Source organism: Telopea speciosissima, chromosome 3 (genome assembly GCF_018873765.1).
Source record: "Telopea speciosissima isolate NSW1024214 ecotype Mountain lineage chromosome 3, Tspe_v1, whole genome shotgun sequence".
NCBI classification, from domain to species: domain Eukaryota; kingdom Viridiplantae; phylum Streptophyta; class Magnoliopsida; order Proteales; family Proteaceae; genus Telopea; species Telopea speciosissima.
The window spans coordinates 17,811,877-17,834,139 of NC_057918.1; the positions used below are offsets into that span (position 1 = coordinate 17,811,877).

Below are 22,263 nucleotides of genomic sequence, written 5' to 3' on the forward strand. Positions count from 1 at the left end.
TCATGCATTTGGATCATCAAGAGCACATGAAATGGCAAGAAAATATGGGTGGTAAAAATTACCAAAATGTCCCTGTTATGGCAAACATGTAAAAAATGCATGATAATTCATGAAAATGCTAACTTATGCTTAAAACATGTTTATTAAATGTTAAAACATGCGGCAAAAGTAACAGGAGCCTTTCCAGGATCCTAAGCAAGGTTTGGTCATAAAATGACCAAAATGCCCCTAAGGGCAAAATGGCAAAAGTGTCAAAAGACACTTAGAATCATTGTAGACATCAAAAGTGATGTTAAACATCCTAAAATGACTGAACACACCAAATGATATTTCCAGAATGATAGCCTAGGCCCACGTTTGATAAATTACCAAAATGCCCCGAGAGGGCGCAAATGACTTTGTATGCATATCTATCAAGCATGATGGTCACGTATGCATATGAAAACATCCTAAACCATTCTAAAACAGCATGTCATGCATAAAAACATTTTTTCCTATTTTTCCAGAATTTTTCATTATAATTAGAAAAATGACATTTATACCCCTAAATGAGGTGGGAAATGTATAAAAACTATCAAATATGCATATCAGTGGATAATGATTCCATAAAATCAAGCATGATGAAATATGCATTCCATAATTTTTTTGTGAATTTTTATGCATTTATATTATTTTTAATATTTTCTGAAATGCTAAAAAAGAAGAGAAAACAAAGAAAAATACAAAATCCCCATCACAGATCCGAATTGGATCAAACCAGAGGCCATTCCCACTAATCAAAACATGATCTTTAACATGGTCATAACACTTTTGTCCAAATACCCACCCACATGTTTAGATTTTACATAATCCAAAATCCTTTAGAGGGGCAAAAATATCACAAAAAAAATGATTTGGAGCTTGAGAAAATTAATGAATGTCAAACATAGTGACAAGAATCATCCCTGAAAATTTCATATTTTTATCACTTTTGAATTATTTTTAACATTTTTATAACTGAAAAACAACCTTTGTTGTAAAGAAAATCAAAACAAATACTTAGAAATAAGTAAAAAATATGGGAAAATACCCTTGAAGCGTGGAAGTGCCTAGGCTCAGCTTGAGTAACCTTGTGTGACCATAAATAGTCGCCGAAAACCTCCAAAAGCCGCTCCAAGTGTGGTTGCTCTGAATGGCAAAAGTGGCGAAGAAGGGGTATTTATGGAATTTTATATCAGTAATGAAGCATAAACTATGGATGAGAAAACCATGGTTGGAAAGAGGGGATCAAGGAATACGTGAAGGTAATTTTTCACTAATTTTTCTCTGTCCTTAGACCCTCCAAATGACCTCCTATTTATAGGAGAAAATCTGTTCGAGGAAAGGTCTCAAAGACCTTTGGGGCCTTAATGGCTATGGGCTGGCTTGCGTGTGGCCAGGCTTGCTGAGCAGCCTGGGCTTGCGTGTGCCTAGGCTTGCTGTGCAGCCTGGGCATGCGTGTGCCTAGGCCTGCTGGGCAGGTGGGCATGGGTGATGGGCCATGTGTGGCTCAGCCTAAATGGTGGGGGCTTGTCCCCTGCCGACAGTCCAACTGGGCCGGGTCAGACTGGGTTGACTCGGTCGGGTCAACTCAGTTTGACCCACCTTTTTGTTTTATTTATTTTTTAATAAACCATTTAAAGATTTCATTTTAAAGGTCCATGTTCAAATGCTAATATCTCCCAATCCATGTGGCCGATTTTGACGCGCCACATATTGCCGCGAAGGTCTCAACCTGTACTTTCCATCCTTGTGGCAGATATGGCTGAATTTTGCCTAAAAATGGCACGGATATCGAAGAAAGTACATAAATGGTGTTTTACACCGATCAAGGTCCAAATGATACCAAAATTACATGAAATTTTACGTGTAAGCACAATATGACCAAATAAAGTTATCCAAATGATATCAGGTCACATCGGGTGGCTCGGGTACCAAGAACCATGCCAGGGGCAAAACGGTCATTTTCACAAAAGTTACCCGATTTGGCCGAAACTTTACGTGAAAACTTAATATGACCAAATGAGGTCATCCAAAGTATTTCGGACTAAATTGGATGATCCAGATACCGAAAACCGTGCCAGGGGCAAAACGGTCATTTTCATGAAAGGTGTTGGATTTGGGTGCAACTTCAAATGTGAACTTAAAATGGTTAAATACGGATATGTTAAGGGTTTAGGCTCTATTTGGGACAGTTTGGTTACAAAAAATGGGGTAGGGGTAATTTGGTAATTCTTACCATTCAGTCACCACACGAGTTACGTCCTTAACCATCATTGCCAAGACATACTTCCAAAGTGTCAAAATGTGGTGTCTACGCCCATGCAACATAGAACCACTTATCACATGTAGGAAAGAGATCTGCTCTCCCCTCTATTTTTGGTTAAAGTGTGAAAAAAATCTCATATGTGTCTATTCCTAGCTCCTCATTTATCATATAACTTCATATTAATTAGAATTGTGAAGTTTTGTACACTGGTGCTTTGTATGCCCGTGACTGTTTCACGTTCTCGATCAACATAATTAATTTTGATGTAACTAATACTAACTATAGATTTTTCTTGTCCTTCTTCCTCCTCTTAAATTAAGATTTCAGAAATAGAATACGCAATTGAAGCCTCTGAGGCATATTTCTCTAACAAGAAAATAACTGGGTTTGGTCATGTGTCAATTTGGTAATTTAATTATGTCAACCTAATGATATATTAGAGGGCGTACCCAGTGCACGAGGCTCTCACCACTATGGATCTAGGGAGGGTCATCATGTACGGAGGCTTACCCTCGATTTGCTGAAAGGTTGTTTCTTGACTCAAACCCACGACCGTTCGTTAGGTCACAATAGAACAACCTTACCATTGTGCTAAGGTCTACCCTTTAATTGTATGTCGGTATGGTGATTTTCTATATGTTCAGTCTAGTGGATTTTCCTGCATAGCGCATTTAGTTTAACACATGGTAGGTTAGAGAAGACCGAAATTTTGTAGACATGTAAACACCAAGGTCATGATCCGTTGCTTAGATATGAGGTTATGTCGAACACTTGGAATGGCTTATCCATCATATCCTTTCGTGTGGCAGAAGCAAATGTCCAGTCCAGGAAACCCCCTAAACTGCAGACCAAGAGCCTTTTGAATTGCCTCAATGTATGAAGCAACAATTGATCATGGCCTAGTTAACCCTAACACGAATCTCAATGTACTGATAGATATTTGGTCTTACAAACTTCAGTAACAGCCAATCCTAACCATGGGTTTGGTCTTAGTGTGGAAGCGTATCCGATATACATGGTGGTGGTTATGCCAATGCAGTTGATGCAGGCCCGAAATTGGAAGTAGACCAAGTGGAGCCCAACTCAGTCAACGGTTTAAGTTAATTTCAGTTCGGAACCAACCCAACTGGTTCAGTTACCCTCTACTAGGCTTAATGGGTTCCACATTAAGTAGTAGAGCGTGGGTTAGACACTCTTTATCAATTACTTCATTAATTAAGAAGGATATTATGAGTGGGAGTGTGAAAGAGGCTAAACCCTGTGGATGTGTTATCTTCTCAATTGGAATTCCTACTTTATTGGTGCTTCCTATTTTATTAGAGTTTAATTAACAAATTTAACTCCTACTTATTATGATTTATTCCTTTCTCTAGTCTTTACTTTGCGTAGGATTTTATTTCTATTAATGTAAGTTTTCTTTTGTTATTAGATTTAATATCAACCATAGGATCTTGGGGTTGATATTGGGTTTTGGGATTCCTAATTTTGGATTTTATGTTATAGCAATAATGTGCTATGGAACCCTCTACCGATTAGGGTTACCAAGCTAGTTTCTTTTGCATTTTTAATCCTTTTTTATGTAATTTTAGCCGTAGGATATAGCAGTCTTAGATATGAGAATTAAGATTTATTTTCTCTTTAAATATGTAAGAGCTTTGCTCATTTCAACAGTGACGAATGGATTAATGAAAGTTTACTCTCTTGAGTATTTTGAACCTTGAAATGTCCTCCTCCAAAACCCTGAAAAGTTACGTTGCATCCTTGAAGATTTGCAATCGATCCGTGTCTTCCCACCAAGCTGCATTAGCAGTAGAGTGCTGGCCTAAGTCGAGGGAGAGGTCACATGTTCAACTCCCCCCCCCCCCCCACCACACACACACACACGCAAAAATGGATGTACGTGTACATCTTGTTCCCCCCTGGCCGGCCTACCTTGATTCCTAAAAAGGAAAAAAAACAAAGCTTTTAAAGTTGGAGAAGAATCAATCAAATCCAAAGGGCTTGCGTTCCAATTTCTGGTTTTATCAAATCAAGGATCAAACTGAAGAATAGTTAGCTAGCTGCTTCTAATGAGACCTGGTTTTGTGGATCCTATACTGGTAAGAAGAAAAACTCTTCTTAAGTAGAGGAGGTTGTTTCAGTTTCTTAAAGCAATCAAACAATGATGTGTGGTAGACTAAAGTAACAAAGAGCAGCAAGCAAAGCATCCTAATTGTGCCATGTACAAGAAAGTGAATGACACTTTGCTTTTGCAATATTTAGTTAAGTTAAGTAGCTGTTCAATGCCTGAAAATTGGGACCCCCAACAAATTAGACCCCACCGAAGTGACCTAATAAGGTCAAAGATAAAACGGAGGTCTAGAACCGGAGGATCTTCTTCTTTTGAACTGTCAATGAAAAAAATAGAAAGTTTGGTGAACAGTCTTGAGAATCTTTAAAAATGAAAGAAAATTTTAAAGAAGAATTTCACTGTTTAATCCAATTTCTTGTTCCTTACTAGTAGTGTCTTTTTCAAAGTAAAATATCAAGATCATAGTTTAAAGAATCAGTATGGGATTTGAGATCAATACCAATTTCTTGTCGATCCAGTCTCGATGGACCAGTACAGATAAGGGTAAAATTTTAAATTAAATTAAAAAATCTAATTTTTTTTAAATAAAATAGGAGTGAACCTAATCGATCTGGATCGATAGAGACCGTTATCAATCACAAGAACCCATGGTTTTACTGCATGTTATTGGATTAGGTATCGGTCACTTGCAAAACCAATATGATACCATTACGATATTGACAAAGATTGATCGTATCTGACAAAATTACCCCCTGATCTCCCTTTAAAAAAAGATATTTGATTGTTTTACCCCTTATTCGTAATGTATCACCGATACAATATTGATATAATATCAAGATCGGCCACAACCAAAACTGAGGAAAACGGAGTTAAATCAACATGAATGAATATGAAACGTAGCCTTAGAAGAACGTTATTGAAAAAGAATCCTCTTCAATGACGTTGGACTGCTGGAGAGGATCCAGACTCACAAATCGTTATCATAATTTCAAATAACGCGTTAATTTTTGCCGTTTTTATCTTTCACTTTCGAGCCTTTTCAAACCGTATAAATAGAAACAAAACGCAAGTCCCTACACAACTAATCATCGCCATGGCTCTCTGCAAGTATTTCTTTCTCCTCCTCTCCCTCTGCTCTCTCTCCCTCTCAACCCAAGAAACCCAAAACCCTAAACAAAACTTAGAGTTCAAACCCTCTATGAACTACTCTCTCTCATTCCCACTCACCTCTCTCCCTCTCTCTCGCCCTTCTCCTACACCTCTCCTCTCTTCCCTCACTTCATCATCAACCAAACAAGCCCCTAAAACCAACCAAAGTCTTTACAGATCTCAATTCAAGTACACAATGGCTTTGATCGTTTCTCTCCCTATAGGGACTCCTTCACAGACCCAACAGATGGTCTTAGACACCGGAAGCCAGTTATCGTGGGTCCAATGCAAAAAGAAATCAACGGTCAGAAACCCTCAAAAGACTCTTCCGTCGTCGTTCGATCCTTCTCGCTCCTCCACCTTCTCTTTTCTCCCCTGTAACCATCCTATCTGCAAACCCAGAATTCCCGATTTTACCCTCCCAACCACCTGCGACCAAAACCACCTCTGTCAATACTCTTACTTCTACGCTGACGGCACTTTCGCTGAGGGCAATCTCGTCCGAGAAAAAGTTAGGTTCTCCAGTTCTCAAAGCACTCCTCCTTTGATTCTCGGTTGCGCTCAGGACTCCGACGTCTCCACGGAGGGTATTTTGGGAATGAATCTTGGCCGGCTTTCCTTCGCTTCGCAAGCCAAGGTTTCCAAGTTCTCGTACTGCGTGCCGGTTCGCCCGAACCGGGGATTGGTCCCGCCCGTCGGGTCTTTCTACCTGGGCGAGAACCCAACCTCCGGTATGTTCCGATATGTTGACCTCTTGACATTCGATCGAGCTCAAAATCAACGCATGCCAAATTTTGATCCGTTGGCGTATACTGTGGGGATGGAAGGTATCAGGATTGGTGCCAAAAGGCTGGATATCCCGAGATCCGTTTTCCGACCCGATGCTGGTGGTGCCGGTCAGACGATGATCGATTCTGGCACGGAGTACACGTTCTTGGTGGAAGGTGCGTACACTAAGGTAAGGGAAGAGATCATGAGGCTGGTGGGGTCCAGGGTGAAGAAGGGGTTTGTGTATGGACAAGCGTTAGATTTGTGCTTTGATGGGAATGCTGCGGAGATCGAACGGTTGGTGGGGGATGTAGTGTTGGAGATGGAGAAAGGGGTGGAAATTGTAGTGGATAGAAATATGGTACTGGTTGATATTGGAGGTGGGGTCCACTGCTTGAGCTTTGGACGATCGAATTTGCTTGGAGTGGAAAGCAATATCATAGGGAATTTTCACCAGCAAAACCTATGGGTGGAATTTGACCTCGCCAATCGTAGGGTTGGATTTGGGAGAGCAGATTGCAGCAAATCAGCCTAAAGAAAAATACCACTATTTGATCCTCATCTGACGGTGTATATTATATGTTCTTTTTGGTAGACTATGTAATTATGTATATCTCTTGAAATATTGAATTAGATTAGACCACACACTAATCTTATAATGTTACTCAAGAATTTCCTATCATCAATGGTGTAGCCTTCCAAGCTTTTTTTTTTTGGTAAATATTTTACCATGCTTAAGGAAGCAGAGATCGTGAGTTCCAGCTAAGGTTCCACGATGCACCCTCTGGGCTCCATAGAGACGAACCCAATTCCACAAAATAAAAAGTGGGCGGATGAATCTTTGTTAAAATTTTCCTTAAGAAAAAGGGTAAAAGAATCGTGTAGCTCTTGTGGTTAGATTCGAGAGGGCATAAAGTAAGAAATCGTAAAATTCCATCCATATGGCTGCTATGTAGACATTCTCCTTGACCGTACAAATGTAACTACTGAACCAACAACAACCTCTAGCCAAAATAATGGTGGGGCCCGAGTTGTTTGGGTGTAATAGGGGTAGGTAGGCGGCTTATTGCCATCTCCCCGCCGACACGATTCAGACGTGTCGTCCGACACTTGTCTATAGGTTCTTTTTAAAGTGCAAGCGTGCAACTATATATTCCCCGACACCATAGATTCTCCACAATGATTCAAAGGTTTCTCTTGTCATCTTTAATTTCCTATACATAGCAGTGACCAACGGTGCCGATTCTGACACATGGTAATAAAAAACTTTTTGTTCAATAGAATTAATAAAAAACGTGTTAATCACTCTAAATTTGGCATCATTACTATTTCATAATTAATAAGTTATGTATTACAATTAATCGACCCACACGATAATAGTTCATTTTAAAAAAATTCAGTGCAATAAAATATGTAAGTAAAAATACGGGTTTATCTTAGTAAAAATCAAATAGAAAACTGATTTTTTTGCAACAAAATTCTAATCTTCTTATGCATTCATGAAAACTTAAAATCAATATGGGTTTTCAATTTGAAATCATTTTCCCTTTTTTTGGATCTCAACATCTAATATTAATTAGGTTTAACCAATTAATACATAAAAATGTATTAATACAACAATTAATACGGCATTTAAGTTTAGGTTCTTTGTTTAATTAAATTAAAATACATAAATATGTATTAATATAGTAATTAATACGACTATTTTTAAAAATTGCAAAATTAAGCTATCCCATAAAATATGGTAAGAATCAAGAATTTGAATTATACGATCAAGTACAATAATTAATAAAATAATTAATACGCAAACTTATCAAGTATGATAATGAAAAAAAATCAGATACAGAATACCAGCAGATTTCACTTTCGGGGCTGGTGGGGTCTATGGGGATAGTGAAGTTGGTGACAGTGAAGAAGATGACAGGAAAGACGAACGTGTGAAATGAGGACATTCTAAACTCTGGAAGAAAAGGGAAAAGTTTGAACTGAAGATTGAAACCAATCGAAGAAAGAAAATAGAGGGAGAGAACAGCTGGATGGAGACGAAAGAAAAGCGGAAAGAGAGAGAGAGGGAGAGAGAACTCGCTTTCATTCCTCAGAAAACCAACCCTAAATTCCAAATCCAACTTTGTGGGGGAGAAGAAATTATGGAGAACTTGAACTAGTTTCACTTTCCAAAGAGTTGGAGATGACCAAAGCTGAAACCAGGAATAACTATACTCTATAGTGTGAGACACTGAGAGACTAACAAAGTTCAACAAACGCTTGCTAATGGGTGATTGCGATGGTGGTTTGCTTGGTTGCTTGCTCAGTGCGTGCTCACATACACTGAGGAGTGAGGAAGGAGGACCCACGCGCTATCATTATCCAACTAACGCACTTTGGTTGTTTGTTATAATGTCAGTTCCTGTATCTTAAAGCTTTTATATAAGCAACCTTGAGAAGGAATGGCTTTGTGGGTTTGCCTTTGCCCTGCATAATTTGTCCTAACCTTACCTACTAATTATAGTAGAAAATTAATGGGTGGATGCCTTGCATGGGTCATAGCCAATAGCTGAAAGTGACAAGTAAACCTTTTGGTTCACAGTTTCAAATTGCGCTGCATATTGTTTTGAGTTTTATGGGCATGATTGGCTTTACAATGGAAGACAGCTAGATTGTCCATAGAAATCCCCCTCTCATTAATATTTTCTATTTTAAAACCCTACTCTAACTTTCAATATATTGGTCAGCCTTAAAAATCTTATTGATGAAAAGAAAAGTATTAGATTCTAAAGTGAGGTGGCTACATCCTGCTTTTTTTTTTGATAATCAGAATTTATTATCTCTGAAACAACGTTTCAGTAGAATCCAAAAACATGGGGATTGAGATAAAGGGGGGAGGGGGGAGGGGGGAGGGGGGTAGTACATCCATATGTGGGATGATTGAGAGTCAGCACCAGAAGTTGCTAGAGAATCTGCCGTAACATTTCCTTCTCTGAGAATATGGTGAAACTGGATGTCAGCAAACTGCCGAGAGAGGGATAAACAGTCATGAACCAACGCTCCTATACGCCAAGGAATGGTAGTCATCCGATGGTTGAAGATGTTTATCAATAAGAGATTATCGCTCTCAATAACGAGATTGGAGATGTTCCAGTTGGTTGCCAATATTAGAGCCTGCCGAATTGCACTAGCTTCTACAACCAACGCGTAACTTCGACCCAATCCAAAGAAGAAGCAGCCGATGAAAGAGTTTGAAGATCGGCAAATGCCACCAATACCTGCTAGTCCGGGATTGCCTCGGCTTGCACCATCCACGTTGAATTTGTAATATGGCTCATACGGCGGGGACCATGAAATTGTTCTGAGTGGTTTGAGTCTATGCCCTTGATTTGGAGACACAAAATCACGAGTTGTACTGCTTGCTCTAAGAAATATACTAGAAGTTCTGAATGGGGAATTCCGAAAGACTAGATCCCAATAGCCATGACAGATATGCCAGATTAAACTGCAAAACATGGTGACCTTAATTATGTGATTGCGATCTTGATTCCTTGCTTCCTTGAGAACGTGGAGAATCCCTTCTTCAATGCTGTTCATCTGCAGAAGATTGGGAAAACTTGCCTGCCACCAAAGAGTCTGGACAATCGGACACTGCATGAAAAGATGAGTGGGATTCTGGTGGCTGTTCTGGCAAATATGGCAATATGGATTCAAATTGTAGCCCCTTTGGTTGAGTAAATTAGGGAGAGGTAACATATTATGAAGAATTTTCCAAAGAAGATGTTGAGTCTTCGGAGTTGTGGGGAGATGCCAAAGCTTAAGCCAATTGGGTAAGGGTGGGGAGGCTTCATCATTGTTGCTAAGTGGAATGCCGAGGCCACCGTGAAGTTGCCAGAGGCAGTGACTGCCCAAACCAACTTATCCTCAGTGGGGAAGATCGGTAAAGGAATAGAGAGAATGATGAAAGCCACATCAGGTGGCCACCAGTGAAATATACGATCACGAATCCAAGAATGAGAGTGGAGATCCACAGTAGTAGGGGCTGTTGATGGTAAAGGAAATGGAACAGAAGAAGGTTGATAATTAGGGATCCAATAGTCCAGCCATGGATTAATGGATTGACCGTTACCTACTTGAAAGAAGGTGCCCTTGTGTAATAGTTCCCAGGTTTAGCAAACAGATTTCCAACCCCATGAAGATGTTTGAGAGCACCTAGCTTGAAAGAAGGAGGTATTGGGAAAATACTTGGCTTTCATAGAGCGTGCCCAAAGTGAAACTGGGGCATGGAGGAGTTCCCCACCCTTTTTAGCGAGAATAGCAAGATTCATAGAAGCAAAAAGTTTCACATTTAAACCCCTTAATCTTTTAGGTTGACAAATTGTTTTCCAAGATATGGTTGGGATCAAGGACTTAATACCTGTGCCCTGGTTTTGGTAATGTTAATCTCTTGACCCGAGAAAGCACAATAAGTTCGGAGGACCTCATCTAAACCTCTTGCTTCCGCCATTCCTGCTTCGCCAAAGAAAATAAAGTCATCTGCGAAGGCCATATGAGAGATCCTCTTTCCTCCCTTGCTGATTTGCATTCCTTTAATCTTGCGATCTTCCAATGCATTACTAAGTTTGGTTGATAAAACCTCTGCACATAACACAAAGAGATAAGAGGAGAGGGGGTCCCTCTGTCGCAGACCTCTGGATGGTCTGAAGAAAGGTAGGGGGGTTCCATTCAAAAGAATGTCCAGTTGGGTGTTTTGCACACAGAACCTGACTTTGTTCACCCAATCATCACTGAAGCCCATCTGGGTAAGAGTCATCCTTAAAAAGCCCCACTCCAGTCTGTCATAAGCTTTGTTCATATCAATCTTTAGTGAAAAAAACCCAGTGTTTCCTTGCGTGGTGGTCTTGATCTTATGTAGAAGCTCATGACAAATGAGGACATTGTCCTAAATTTGACGTCCTTTCACAAACCCGTTTTGACTGAAAGAAATGATGCGGTTCAGTATGGGGTGCAGCCTATTGACCATGATTCTAGAGATTATTTTATAGACAAAATTGCATAGGCCAATTGGTCTGAATTGGTTTGGTGAAGTAGGGAAGTCCACTTTAGGGATGAGGGAAATATAAGTTTGATTGAGGGGAAGATTGAAGGTGTCAGTGATGAAAAAACTCTTTATGCAGGCTGAAACTTCATGGCCTATAATATCCCAGGATTTGTGATAGAAGTGTCCTGCAAAGCCATCCGGCCTAGGGGCTTGGTCTACAGGGATGGACATCGCTGTCTTAAAAATTTCCTCTTCTGTAACTTCCTTGGTGAGGTTGAGATTATCTTCAGGAGTTACTCGGCCTCTGATGGGAAGGAAGTAATCTTCGTCTAGTCTGACATTGTTGGATTGGTAGATCTCTTGAAAATAGTCAGTGAAAGCCAAGCCCAATTCGGTTTCCCCTATGATCGTGAGACCATGTGCATTGATAGAGCGAATGTGATTCCTGGCCCTTCTCTTTAAGGTGGATAGATGAAAAAATCGGGTATTTTTGTCTCCTTCCAAATTCCATCTTAGCCTGGCCTTTTGATGCCACAATATTTCCTCTTGGTGTTGTAATCTCTTACAAATGGCAATGAGGCCTTTTTCTTCAACAAACCAAAGATCATTTCTAAGTGAGGGGTCCCAATTGTAATGCTCATTAAGTGCTCTTCTGTTATTCTCCAACTTTTGAAAAATATTCCCAATGAAGGTTTTATTCCACCATTTAAGATCTAGATGCTGCAGTTTGTTGTTAAGATTGAACGATGGAGATCCATGAAAAGAATTATTTGTCCAAAAATTAAGGAGCATTTCTTGGTAAGTTGGTTCTTGAGTCCACAATGCTTCAAAATTAAATGGCCTTCTATTAAAAGGCCTTTGTGTTTCAGTTTGAAGAAAGATTGCTCTGTGATCCGAGGTGGCAACAACTTCATTGAATACATAAGTAGAAGGAAAATTCTGAAACCATGCCAAATCAGAAAAGACCCGATCCAATTTAGCTTCCATCTTGTTATTACCAAATTGTTGATTAGTCCAGGTGTACTGATATCCCCTTTGAACAAATTCTTGTACACATGCCCCATTGATGAACTGATTAAACCCAGTTAATTGTGAAGGCTGAACCGCTCTACCTCCTCTTTTATCAGTTGCTAGGAGATAAGAATTCCAATCGCCCATTAACAACCATGGATGGTGAATGAATGGAGCCAAATCTAATAAAGAGGTGAATTGTTGTTGTCTATGTGAGGAAGACTGCTCATATACACAAAAGTCATATCCCATTTCTGATTCAAGTTGAGTACAGTATCTTCAATATGGAAACACCAGTCGCTCCTCCAGTTGATAGTACAACTAACAAGATCAGACCAGAACAACATTAAACCTCCAACTCCATTCACCGCTGGAGCATAAACAAAATGAGGGTAGGACAAAGATCTAGCTACAGTGATGGGATTGAGGGATGACTTAACTTCAGACAAGAAACAAAAGATTGGTCTATGTTTATTCACAAGTTGAAGGACTTTCCATCGTGTCGAGGGGCGACCCAACCCTCAACAGTTCAGACACATTATTATCATCCTTCATTGGGTGACTGCTTCTGGCCAGTCACCTTAGCCTCAGATTCAGTTGATGTTGTTGCATTCTTATCAGCCTTAGCCTTCTTGGATGATTCTCCTCCACCTGGTGGACAAAGTTGTAGTGCAAGCAGGTCATTCTCTTCCACTATTACAACATGTTTTTAAGGAAGAATAGGAATGCCTTGAAGAACTGAAGGCTTTCCAGCAGGTTGCCAAGCACTCATTGGATTAGGGAAGGTGAAGATAGTGGCAGTGGCCGGAATTTCTGAAATAGATGGCTGACTCTCTTTCTGTTCATTTTAGATCCAGCTTTGATTGCTTTAGATGGGTGAGTGTGCTGCATTTGAGCCTGATTGACATCCCTGGAAGGAGTAACAAGCTACTGCAAATTGGCCGAATGTCGAAGGGCACAGTTGCGAATAAGATCCAGAGTAACTTTCCTTGTATTCGCTGAAGTGAGGGGGAGGTTGATGGTGAAGAGATGAGCCAGAGAAATGATTGATTGTAGAACCCCACCTTTGCGTTTTTGTGAATACACTATCACTGCCCCAGCATTAGTCGCCTCAGTATTAGGAACCTGAGAAGAGGGTTACATAGGTGGGTTATCCTCCATAGAGGTCAGAAAAAATTTGTCATACACTTAACAAATTTCAGTTAAAAGACTAGTTCTCCGTGGAGGTATCGATGCATGAGGGAGGAGATTGTTCTCTTCAGAAGGGTCCACCTTGGCAACCGCTTGCAGATATTCAAGCTTAGGTTTGAAGGGACAATCTTTCCCTCGGTGACCAAAGATGGTGCAATTAGGGGCAGATAGGTGATGGTCGGTTCTCATAGGCAAAAGTGATAGGGGTAGAGGCAGAGGGCCCCAGGTTTACTACTGCAGATTAAAGGAACCTATGGGAAAGGGGTATAACCACCCAAGCTGCAGGGTTGTTATGAGAACTAATAGATCCAGTCGGACATTCAATTTCGAGGCATCTTCCTGCTTGCGAGAAAATAGAAGTGAGAATCTTTGCACTATAAAACATCCAGTGCAAATTTTCAATTTGCATCCAAGTGACTGCCCTGGGAAACACCACTTGTTCGACAAGGATTTCAGGATTCCATTGTTGCAGCACCACCAGGTGGCTAAGATAAATCCATGGCTGAGCAAATAGGGTAACATGCATGTCCCTAGCATAGTGGAACTTGATGATGAAATGATCTAGAGCATTGTCTACAAGATGAATCTCCTCAACTCTGAGAGAACGAGCTTGACCTGCTCGGTTGAACATAGTGTGGAGCTCTACCACCAAGACATGAACATTTCCAAGAATCCACCCAATGACAGTACATTGTAGGTTGATGCGAGCTTGTTGGAGAGCTTGATCAGTTACAGTGATATGTGGGACTGGCATAGCTGGAAGATCCAGCTTAGAGGTGAATTCAGCCACTAACGATTCTACAAATGCATTGGAGCCTGGTATCTCAGGAAAAGAAAATGAAGAGAGTGTTGAGTTGCCTGGTTGCGCCATGAAGGAGAATATTGTATAGCACGACTGATCCACAAGAGCATTCACACCAATGGAGGATTGCCTCAGGGGAGATGGAAGGTTGAACAAACTCACCCTCATGAGCCAATATATATACCAAAGAAACCAACCAAGAGGATACCAATAGCAATTCCAACGAAGATAATAGGATGTAGATATCATGACAAGACTAGAATAAGGGAAAGGGTAGGGCAAATATATGCAAATCCATAGATCTCTCGATAACCAACATGCGATAAGCATTATCCAAAGATTATCAGAAGCACATGCACTAATGTTAGAGATAAAAACAGAGAGAAAGGAGATAAAACTTACAACTCCTTCAAATCTTGAGCTAGTAATCCAACCATAGGTAGGGTAATCACTCAAATATGGGAAATTCACTGGGAGACGCCAGCTCCGAAATACTACGAACGCTACATCTTTCCAGAAAAACAATCCTACAAAATCACGCTAAGAAGCATATCGCTCATGATGAAGTGGTGGTGCTGGTGAATGGGCAATGAGCTTGATCTACAACATTAAATGCATCGTAAATCACACAGGATGATCCTAGGAGTGAAAGGTAGAAGCTATTGCGCTTCTCAAGTAACTAAGGAGGACAAAGGTGTAGAGATAAGGAACACGCAAGAACTGAGCCAATAGTGGATCGCGGTGTGTAATGATAACCTAGAATGAGGTTATGAACATGAGAGGAGAGGAAAAGCTAACTAATGAACTTAGCCGGGGGAAAGGCTAACAGATGAATTTGGCCGGAGAAGGGTAGGGCCTAGAGATCACGTCAATCGGCGATGGAGCTTGAATAACAAATTCAAACTCCGCTTGAGCCACGACTTCTCCGCTTTAACTTCACCACCTTAAGAGATCTAACTAGCTCACCCCATTGGCGACATCCTGCTAAACCCCTTATATATAGCCTAAGGGTGTCAAACGGTGCAGTTCTAGTTATTCGGTTTGGTTGCAGTGCGATTTACATTTTGATAAGGTGAAATAAAAACCGAACCAGATAGGAATCAGTCAAAATCAGAATCATTTTGCATACGGTCCGATTTTATCAGTTTCTATTTGGTTTTCGTTATCCGATTCACAACCGGTTTACATGCAATTTGTGCAGTGTCGTTTTGGAAAACAGTAATGAAGACAACCTTAGTTTTCAATGCCTTTATATTCCCGTGTTTCCCCATTCTCTCCTGGTCTCCCTCACTCATCATATTTCCCATGCCTATGTGATAAAAATAAAAAACTTACCATCTTCATCCGTCCTTTTCCTTTCCTATTCTTTGTTTTTCCATTTTTTTTTCTTCACTCTCACATGATGAGCAAACTATTTCTTCTATTAAAAAGTAGGATTTTGGTAATCCATTTTGACATCATCCATAATTTTTAATTCATATTTAAACTAATATAATATATAGTTAACCCATGGCATTTTACTTATTTTATCCTTCAAGTTGATACGATTATTATATTTATTAAATTAATTATATGTTATTAATTAATCCAATTGATGCATAGGTTAGTATTAAAGGAAGAGGTATCGGTTTCTATTCGGTTTTTTCGATTTCTTATTCGGTTTAGAACCTCGATTTTGCGGTGAAAGTCAAAACCAAACCGAAAAAAGAACCTATAAAATCAAAATCGAATCATTTTTCTACGATGCGATTCGGTTCGATCGTAAATGGTCGGTTCCGATTCCGCTATTCGGTTTCGGTTCCATTTTGACATCCTTAATATAGCCTTACAATACACCTTTTATATATATATTGGGGGGGGGGAAATGCTATTTGATTGCGTGGCCAGCGTGGCTCCTGCGCCTAGACACAGTATCGTCTTGTCCCATGAAAAAGTGGAAATTCCGCCTAGGTTGATGTTTGCACATGTGCTTCCATTGATTAGCACGCGTGTGCAGGCTCTAGAGGCTCAGGTAGTAATCTCTTGGAAAGGAATCTCTTGGCAGCACCTAAATTTTTATCATGTGGACGAGTTATATGATAATTTTGACCATAGGAAATCTAGAGAAGTATCCATTGGTCACTTATCAAATTTCATAACCTAGTTTAATCAAATATCATCTCATCTATTGGAAAAATCCTCATATTTTTTTCTTATACGTTTATTGTTATTTAGACTATTTGTATTTTTTTTTTCTTTCAAAACCTGTATTCATTACCATAAAAGTTTCAATTGAACCGAAACTTAAAGTGAGTAGGGGATCTTGAGGTTTACCTTATCCACAAATTATGAGTCTCACCTAAAAGGGAAGTAGTTCCCTGTCCGGGAGTGTGGCCTATGTCAGCACTACCAGGTGTCTATCTCTCTCCTCCTCAAAATAAGGGGGTAGAGGTGTCTTTTCATATGGGAGGAGAGACATAGACTCATGGGAGTTCTATTGTAGGCCAGACTCCCGGGATAGAGTTCTTTTTCCCATCTTTTTATTAATATTGTTTAATTTGCAATCCAGAGAAAAAGCTTTAACATACGTCTTGCAAACATCCTACTTCTTTGGTTAGGGTGCAACGTTAAATGACCATTGTCCCTTTTAACTAGGGAATTTTTTTATTGACACCCCTTTAAGGTGTCAAATAATATTATTCTTTTTTATCTTTTTGGTATAATAAGTATATTTTTTAATAAGGGTAACTAACGTTATACACAATTTTTTCCAATGATGGATAAATGATGTTAGTAGAAAATGTGCATGGCAACAATGATGACTTTTGATAATGGCATAAGTCATCACTTTCAAATTATTTTTGAAAATCCTTTTGTATCTCTAACATAAACAACCTTTAGGAATAAAAGAAGATGTCATCAAGTTCTAAATACACTTATAGAGGTGTCATCTAGACAATCTCGTTTAACTAGGTTTATTTAATCATTGAAGAGAAAGTGTTTTTAGGACACTTTACCCTCTCCCTCATCTTCCTTTTCCATGACAATTCATTATCGTCAATATCAACCTGAAATCGATGTTTGAGTTTCTTAACATTATTCTAGGAGTGAGTCCCATCCAACTACAAAAAGAGTGGAAAAAAGAGGGTATTTTCAGTGGTAAAAAGACTTTGGTGATGGAACCTCCTCCTTCTCTCCTCCCCTTCCTCTTCTCCTGCACCTTGTTCCCAAATTAAGTTGCTACTCTACTTTGAGATATGTCATTCTCCTCCCTCTCTCGAAAATCTGATTTTCCTTTCTCCATTTTCCCTCTCTGATATGTTCGTCATGGGATTCTAGTTGCAAGAGGGTGTTGCATATGACATACGTATAGGGAAACACTCACGGGTATATTGGGAGTTATGTAGTGAGTTGTAATCAGTGGTTATTACCAGTTATTTTACTTTTAATTAGAGGGAGTTGAGTTAAGGATTAGGTTAGGCCTTTCCTTTTTAGTGTTATGAGACTGTTTTTTATTATTTTTTTAATATAAGTTTGTAAGGGAAACCAACATTGTACACGAATTTGATGAGTAAACTTTAGCTTTTACCTTTGGTTCTATAGTGATTCAGAATGCTCCATGGTGGTTACTCCAAGAACCCTTGGTGGTGATTCCAAGGTTGGAGTACTAGTGGTAATTCCAATCCTGCAGATCAAGTGGTGATTCCTCATCGATCGTGTTATAGTTTTCTGTTTACCATAAAAAGAGAGTTATAGTTTCCTACTTTAACTTGTATTTCTCGAAATCTCTTATTTTAAATTTTTATTTAAAAAATTTGATTTCAGTTCTCCATTATGTTATTAGTTTTGAATTTTGTGACTGTTTCAAAATCTTAACTTTCCAATTAAAATTTGAAATCCTATTGCAGCTAGGATTGATATAATTTTTAAATTACTGATTTTGTTTTGGAAATTTTGTTTCTATATTCTATTACCGTTCAATCAATTATTAAAGGTTTATTTGGTCTTTGTTAAGATTCTCAGTTCTGTCCATCAATTATGCAATTGTTGAATTGTCCTTCCCCAAGTAGGATTACTATATAATTATTGATTAAACTTTGCATAGATCTTCTACACTAAAATTAGACATTTTGAATTTATTTTGACCAAATTAGAACTACTAGAATTCTGTCATTAGTTTTCAGTTCCAATATGATTTATCCTTTTTTTCATGTAATGCTTTCGCAAGTTGATCCCTCACTGGATTTCACTGGTTTGGGATTAACATTACATTAACATACGATAAACCTTACCTATATAAAGCACAAACCACAACCAACCCTTGATGCGGAATTGGGATCAAAATACCCTATTAAGTTCGCTTTGGGCCAACCCAAGCTATAAAAAGAACAATATCAATGGCATTTTTATAATTAAACTGAAGTTTAGAACCCAGTTAAAGAAAGGAAACAGGACTAAGGACTACGGTAGAATTATGATTAACTGATTAAGATTACGAAGAAAGAAGAAAAAACAAAACGTACCTAGTATTAGAATTCAGCCTTGGAATAATTTAAAACAAAGTTCAAGAAAGAGGGGTATTAGAGTTTTTGTGTGTGTGTGTGTGTAAAGGGGTATTAGAGTTAAGGGAGAATTTTCTCTGTGCCACAGTGCAAGCTGCGCTCAGGCACATGGGCCTGCCACTCAGGAGGGCAGGGTGGTCATTGCGCCCACCCCCATATGCTTGGGCGTAGCCTCCGCTGCGGCACAGAGAATAGCGCCCTGTTAGTTAATAACCACATATATGGTTAAAGGGGCAACATGAAGAGGAAATCTTCTTCGGCGGAGGAATAGGAATTGGGCCGATCTCTCCTTCTACGGCTAGCACTACATACTCCATGTCTGTCAAGGTGCACATCTATATCAAACAACAATTTGGGCCTATCTCTCCTTCGTTTGTCTTCATGGGAGATTCCACTTCTACGTTTGCTAATTTGACTTTAATGTTGCAATGTGTGTGGTAAAGTCCTAGAAGGAGAAGGCACAAGGGGCATTTGGGGTCGTAGAATGAGAGCCATAACTCACCTCCCAACAAGGGCGTGAGAGATATGAGCAGGGGGTTGGAGAGGAAAAACATGGGGTGGGGCGGTTGCCCTGAGGGACAATTTCTCTCTTATTAACTGTGCAGGAATATGAGTAAAACACGTGCATCCAAACACTCGCGCCTATAGGTGCTGCCCTAGAAAGAAGTTCGATCGTGAGGTGCCTCTGCATCTTTTTCCCAGTCGAGAGAGAGTTGTTACTGTATCTTTGTTACTTTCTTTTGTTGTTGTTCGACTTATCTATTTTTCATCGGCATTCTAATACCCCTGGCCTAAGCCCCCGAAAGAGAGTATGGATCACTATGACTCAAAAATGCGTCTTGCTTAATAAGGCGTTTTGGGTGGTATAGTGACTGTTCTTATGCCATTATTAGTAGATCAAACACTCCTCTTTCTCTGATCTTTCGGAGCAGAGCTTTCCTTAGTCGAGTCAGATCTTGCCCAAAGATTTCGAGTTCACCTAGCTACATGCCCTGCAACCCTCACTCAATACTCCCCTTGTCCAGTTCTCCTCTATCGCTTTGCTTTGCTCAGATCCTACATCTGCTCCCTTGGCTCTAGAGGGCGGTGGGTTGGGAGGAAGAAGAGGGCTGCCCGAAAGTTGTATTCACTTGTGATTTTCACTCTCTCCCTTATATTTTTGATGATAACGATGCTTATGCTTCATTTCATTTCATTTCATAATCGTTACTATTGAGGAATATTTGGACTTGGCGCTTTGGAGAAGAGCAAGGCAAAGATGATTTCCAAATCTTAATTGGGTGGTTGGGTCTCAAATTCATTTGACGGGTTATTAACTTATGAAGTTCGTCTTCTTTGTCGTCATCTTCTTTACAAATACGTGGAGTGACTGCTGAGGATGAGTTGTTGCGGTGAGTTGGGAGGAGAAAATTTTCCAACACCTTCTTACTTGCAATGGTCGGCGGCAGTCGGTGGGCACTGACAAGGGCTCCAATGGCAGTGGCGGTGTTTGCAACGGTGGTTGATGCTTGCAGCGATTGAGATTGCAAGAGGAAAGCAACGACAACGACCAAGGTTCCTAATCCCGGGATCTGTCTAGCCGAAATCGACCCGAATCGGTCAAAATCGTTCTAGATCGGTTTAAAGTAGAAAATATCTCGATTTTATTGGATACGTCCTGTAATCGGTTAGTATCGGTCAGGAAAAATATTTAAAAAATATATAAAAAATCTAAAAAAGCGGTAATCATAGAGTTTGTGCGGGATTAACCTTTTCCACTACCACCATTATCGCCAACTTATACCCTAATCCCTATTTCTTTGTTTAACCTATCTTGATTTGCTTCCTCATTCTCACCCACTACTACCATTATCGCCACCTTAACCCTATTTAGGATATGTTTTTATGGAATTAAATCCTACTTTAATCGATTAACTAATCTAAAAGGGTACTATCCCCCTTTTTTCTCTTGGATTTGAGACTCCCAAATCTCCAAATCACAAACCTTTTGGTTTTAAAACCCTAACCACCTAATGTAATGAAATCTCCAAGGGATGAAATCAATGTTTACTTTGAATAAATTTTTTCTTAATCGATTCCCCAGTAAAAAAATGGTAAGATCCCCCCAATTTTCCATTGATTTGAAGCTTACACATTTGGGAATATTTGCTTCAAAGATTCGGGACGTAGAACAAGGAAACATGTTTAACTGTTTTAGCCATATGTATCGTATCGAATTGGTCGATCCCAACGAGTTACCCGATCCAACCACCATTCCATGAAACCTGGATAGGATAGGCCATATTTCAGGATTGTTCATGATCGATATCGATCCAACCCGAGATTACGAACCATGACAACGGGTGGTGCAACGATGCACATAGGTGGGGTTTGGGAAGAACAAAAATAACATGATGGAGGAGAGAAAAAATTTTTAAAAAGAAAGGTGAATATGTTATGTGCCTAATGGGCCCACAGTAGCTAGTGTATTGGTGGGTTAAAATTTAAAATGTTTGATTTAACGTATTCCATCAGTTCTGGAATTTCTATTGTATTGGTGCTAGACTGTTAGAGTATGAGAAAAGTGAAGATTCATTGGATTTGTTTCCCTACGAGGGCATCATCGCCTAGAGAGTGTCTGATGAGTCCCGTGAATGCGAAACATGGAAGATTACGATCCGACGGCCGAGATTAAACTATTCAAATTCAAATTATTTTCACCCACTTCCTGGTTAGCCCGGCTTTCTACCCAAACCCGATCCACCTTGAGTATCTTTGAACACAGCTTTCTTGCAACGCTGCAACTTCTTCAATCGCCGTTTTCTTCGTTTCCGGGTGAAGTTTTCGAAGCCAAGGAAAAGAAGAAAAAGAGAAGAAAAAGAGAAATAGAGAGAAGAATCCGATTACATCTCTCACGTACCCATACGTGCTAAAGAAGAATTCAGAAGATATATATACACCTTTGTTTGCTTTTGTTTTTACTCAGGCTCTTCCCCCCCTTCTCATAAGAGGCTTTGGGTCTCTCGTTTTTGAGCAACTGATTCGAAGGTTTCTTCTTCGTAAGGTTCCATTCACTTCAATGCTGCGATTTCTCGAACAATCGGGCAAATCGTTTTGCGTCGGGGCTTGGTGTTCTTCCTGTTCGTTGGTTGGTTGGTTTCCTGCTTTGCCTGCAATTACTGAGGTTGGGCTCACGCAGTCTCTATTCACCCGGTAAGAGCTGGCCTAGTCACTCCCTCGTGCACTCCTCGAAGAGAAGCCTTCATCCTGGATCTAGGTTTCCCCGAGGGCGTTTGTGATATTTTAGGGTTTATAATTGCTACAGAGCAAAGGGTTAACCGGGGAAGAAGATGGAGGGAAGGAGGGAAATGGGAGGTGGATAAATCGGGTCTGGGTAGATCAATCGGGTAAAGTGAGTAGTGGGTTTTAGCCTTTTTG

General features: G+C 39.8%; 1 protein-coding gene across 1 annotated transcript; it reads left to right on the plus strand.

Moving 5' to 3' along the window:
• Positions 1-5,436: 5,436 nt before the first annotated feature.
• LOC122653582 (aspartic proteinase PCS1-like) lies at positions 5,437-6,888 on the plus strand. The gene has a single exon (XM_043847469.1). It carries the CDS (start codon positions 5,452-5,454, stop codon positions 6,808-6,810), a length of 1,359 nt encoding a protein of 452 aa, XP_043703404.1. The 5' UTR covers positions 5,437-5,451; the 3' UTR covers positions 6,811-6,888.
• Positions 6,889-22,263: the final 15,375 nt, after the last annotated feature.

Bases quoted from the DNA above. Each gene is read 5' to 3' on its own strand.
- LOC122653582 (XM_043847469.1), top strand. From the start codon at position 5,452: ATGGCTCTCTGCAAGTATTTCTTTCTCCTCCTCTCCCTCTGCTCTCTC.